General features: G+C 65.5%; 3 protein-coding genes across 3 annotated transcripts in view; 2 read left to right on the top strand and 1 right to left on the bottom strand.

Annotated features, from left to right (window-relative positions):
* Window positions 1-22: 22 nt before the first annotated feature.
* MNEG_11844 (hypothetical protein) lies at window positions 23-598 on the top strand (the record flags this gene model as incomplete). Its single annotated transcript, XM_014039686.1, has 1 exon — window positions 23-598. One exon carries the CDS (start codon window positions 23-25, stop codon window positions 596-598), a length of 576 nt encoding a protein of 191 aa, XP_013895140.1.
* Window positions 599-1,230: 632 nt separating this feature from the next.
* On the bottom strand, window positions 1,231-2,504 carry MNEG_11843 (hypothetical protein; the record flags this gene model as incomplete). Its single annotated transcript, XM_014039685.1, has 3 exons — window positions 1,231-1,832; window positions 2,130-2,244; window positions 2,376-2,504. 3 exons carry the CDS (start codon window positions 2,502-2,504, stop codon window positions 1,231-1,233), a joined length of 846 nt encoding a protein of 281 aa, XP_013895139.1.
* A 338-nt stretch (window positions 2,505-2,842) lies between these two features.
* The window catches only part of MNEG_11842 (Replication protein A DNA-binding subunit), a gene marked incomplete at both ends in the record, with an annotated part of 4,120 nt that continues 3,303 nt past the window's right edge, over window positions 2,843-3,659 (top strand). The window contains one exon of the mRNA XM_014039684.1: window positions 2,843-3,094. Coding sequence (XP_013895138.1) covers window positions 2,843-3,094 — 252 coding nt within the window. The remainder of the gene's footprint in view (window positions 3,095-3,659) is intronic.

The raw sequence follows: 3,659 nt of genomic DNA, 5'->3' as shown, positions 1-3,659 counted from the left end.
GGCCTTCACCCCCGTCATCACAATGCTCGCCCTCTTCCTAGCGCGCCTGGAGACCCCAAACCGCGCAATGGCAGGCAGCGTGCTCGCCATCGCCGCCGGCACCGCCCTGGCCGCGTACGGCGAGGTTGCCTTCAACGCGGTCGGCGTGACCATCATGTTCATATCCGCGGTCGCTGAGTCAGCGCGGCTGGTCATGACGCAGTACCTCCTTGTCGGCCTCAAGATGGGGCCGTTCGAGGGCGTGATGTACCTCGGCCCCGCGTGCTTCGTGTGGCTGGCGATCGGCGGCGCCGCGATGGAGTGGCGGGAAATCGCGGCGCGCCGCGCGCTGCGCATCGCGTTCGACCACTGGGGCCTCTTCCTTGCGGCGGCGTGCATGGGGTTCGTGATCAACGTGCTCGCATTTGCGACCATCAAGCTGGCGAGCAGCCTGACGCTCAAGGTTCTGGGGACGGTCAAGAACGCGCTGCTGATCGTGGCAGCCATGGCGATGTACGGCGAGGTTGTCACGGGGCTGCAGGCGTGGGGCTACCTGCTGTCGACGGCCGCTTTTGTGATGTACACGGCGATAAAGATGAAGCAGATCGCGGCGGGCTGAGGCGCGCGGCGTGTATCAACGCAACCGCTGCAGACATGGAGTGTGTTGGCAAGGGATTGCACGGCCAGGGGATTGGCAAGGGCTTTCACAAGCCGCGCATGTGCTGAATACTTCGCCCCTGTGCCGAGCTCAAAAGCCTCTGTGCAATGAGCAGCTGCTGAAAGGCCCTGACACGTCAGCAACGCCTGCACACATGAATCGAAAAGCGAGGAATGCGAAGCGCCTGCGGGCAGCCATGATGTTACGGTGCGCTTTGCGTTGCGGGCTGTTCGTGCTAATCGGCATCCATCTGCCATGGACTAGATGAACAGTTTTACAGCGCAATCGTCCGCCAGGCCAGACGCAATGCTAGCATGCATGCACTGCGCAAGCCGGTTTGACAATACCACAGAAGTGACTGACATTGGTTTCAGCCCCCCCTTGAGGGTCTATGAAGATCACCTCATCCTCACAGCAGGGCTGCATTCCAAGACGTGCCTCAAACAAACAGCGCCTGCCTCACATCAAATCACTTCCCATCATGCAATCAACCAAGATGCGACATGCAGAAGTGAGATCGCAGCCAGGCACCCAAGTGAAATTGCTCGCTCCCGCCAACCCAATTGTCAACCAACCAGGTCTAATGCCGCTGCTCAACCCCCGCCCTGCGCGCCGGGGTCATCGCGCACCTCCTTAGCCGACCCCCTCTCCGCCCCTCCGCTGCCCTCGGACCCCTCAACGTCCGACGGCGACACCAGGCGCCGCCCGTTGGTGGTCTCCTCCGGGGCGCGCGGGGCGTCCATGTTCATTTCGGGGAACACAGGGATGGGCCCGGCCGCGCCCGGGAAGCTGGCAGGGCGCTGCGGCGCCTCATCAGCGCCCGCCCCGCCGCCGGCGGACGCAGACATGGAGTCGTCAGCGCGGCGGCCGGGGGAGGCGTGCGCTCGTGCGTCCGAGTAGCGCGTGGCCTCGGAAAAGTCTGCAGCTGGCGTGCCGGGGGCGGCCCGCGCGCCGTGGCCGGCCCACGGGTCGCGGGGGCCACCGCCTATTGTCCCATCTGCCGAGTCTGAGATTCGGTCCCGGCGGGCTGAAGGCGGGGGCCCGTCGACGCCACCGCGGCCGCTGGCACGCGGGGGGCCGCCGCCGCCGCCGCCGCCGCTGTCGCTTTCGCCGCTGGCGCGCTCAGCGGCAGCATCTGGGGCGCCGCCGCCGCCCGAGTGTGGCGGGTAGGCTGGCGTGGCTGTGTAGTTGTCACCTGGAAACAGGGGGTGAGTCATTGGGGAGAAAGCTGGGGAAAACAGGACTCAGGCACGTTGGAAGGCGGGCCCTGTCGTCTCTTGGGCCAACCCGCGCGTGACTGGGGTCCCACCAAGAATGCAGTAAAGTTGCAAGAATCAAGCTGCAGCGCGCCGCGAATTGCCCTTGAGCCGCGAGCTGTATTGCAAGCAAACTAAGGGGGGGTGCAAGCGTCTCTTCCTGGCATTGCGAGAACACTCTCCAGGCGCGCCGGCATGAGGGGCCGCATGTTACCCGAACATACAGTCGTGCGCACCCTCGGGCCCGTCGCCGCGCAGGGACATGACGCGGCCGCCCTCCTGCTTCTGGCGCGGGCTGGTCCCGAGCATCTCATCGACGTGCTGCTGGTCAGAACCGGCCTCGTCGCCCTCCTGCACGGTCCCGGAAGTGCAAGGGTGTTTGCGTTGCTTTGGATGGGGTTCTCGCTGATGCGGCACCGTGTGTGACGTCAACGGCATCGCCAGCCGTGCACGATGCCCAGACGGCATGCAAACCACCGTACCTGGCGGCCGCTGTAGACGGACGTGTGCAGTAGCCTGCTGAAGATCGGTGGCGCCGCCAGCGCAGCGGCGCCGCACAGCGACCGTGCTGGGCCGACCAGCAGCCGCGACGCGCTCTCCACGACGGGCATCATGTGCTGTTTGGTTGCTTGGCTTGTGCTCGTATCGGAATCGAGAGATGATTGTTTCAAGAGTTCCCATTCATCAATGTCTGATACGTTATGGGCACGCACCACGCGTTCAAAACGTCGTACTCCGCACTCACTCATCAGCTCGAAGCACACGCAGCACGGGTGCCCCATAACTCGCTGCCTTTGTTGCCGGCCCGTCTTGTATGTTTCATCAACACCCTCAACTACAACATACGCACCCTCAAGCTCGTAGCGCAAACCCGTAGAGCAGCGGCCAGCACACAGCACACTGCACTCGTCTTTCCCATCTCGGCCAGCCCTCTCCTCCGGCCAGCACGATGGACGGGCCCCCTCCCCTGTCGGCGGGTTGCCTGCAGGCGGCCCTGACTTCGGATTTCGCAGTCGGCATGCCGGTGCTGCTGCAGGTGCTGGACGTGCAGCGGGTGCAGCCCAAGAACGATACGGGCAGCGGTCAGGCCCGCATCAAGCTGGTAGTGAGCGACGGGGTGCACAAGTGCATGGCCCTGCTGGCCTCCCAGCTCAAGGACCTGGCGGACAACGGGCAGGTGCAGCAGGGCACGATCATCGAGGTCCGTGAGCTCGTGGGCAACAAGCAGCTGCAGCAGACGACTTCTGTGGGAGCTAAAAAGTGAGCGGGGCGTGGAAGGGCCACGTCCGCGCACGCCACGGGTCGCGTGCTGCGCCGCATGACTGCACTGCGCAATTTGGCGCACTCCCCGCGGGTTCGAATGCTGGGCCACGTTTCTGGATGACCCGCCCGCTGGGGCGCCCTTTGCGCGTGTTGCATGCGATGGCGTGCCGCACGCGGTGGCGCACACACCATGCCATCCGGGGACCGGGCGGCGTTCCTGAATCAGGACGCCTGCGCTCCGCGCTCTCAAGCCGCCTGCCCCGCCTCCCTTGCTGCTGCCGCACCTCGGAACCCATCATGGGTGGTCGGGATCCCCCCAACGATTTTATACGTGTACCCACCACCCGCAGGCTGCTCATCATACTCAGCATGGACGTGCGTGGCCATTACCCCACAACCGTCGGCAACCCCCAGAGCGTCCCGGATGGCCCCCCAGCCGGCGGCGCCCCGCCCCCGGCGGCCGCCGGCCCGCCACCGCATGGCGCGGGCGCCTACGGCGCGCC

This window comes from Monoraphidium neglectum (genome assembly GCF_000611645.1).
Source record: "Monoraphidium neglectum strain SAG 48.87 unplaced genomic scaffold scaffold02933, whole genome shotgun sequence".
NCBI classification, from domain to species: domain Eukaryota; kingdom Viridiplantae; phylum Chlorophyta; class Chlorophyceae; order Sphaeropleales; family Selenastraceae; genus Monoraphidium; species Monoraphidium neglectum.
Note: the sequence above shows the minus strand (reverse complement) of the source record. Positions and strands in the feature narration are given on the sequence as shown.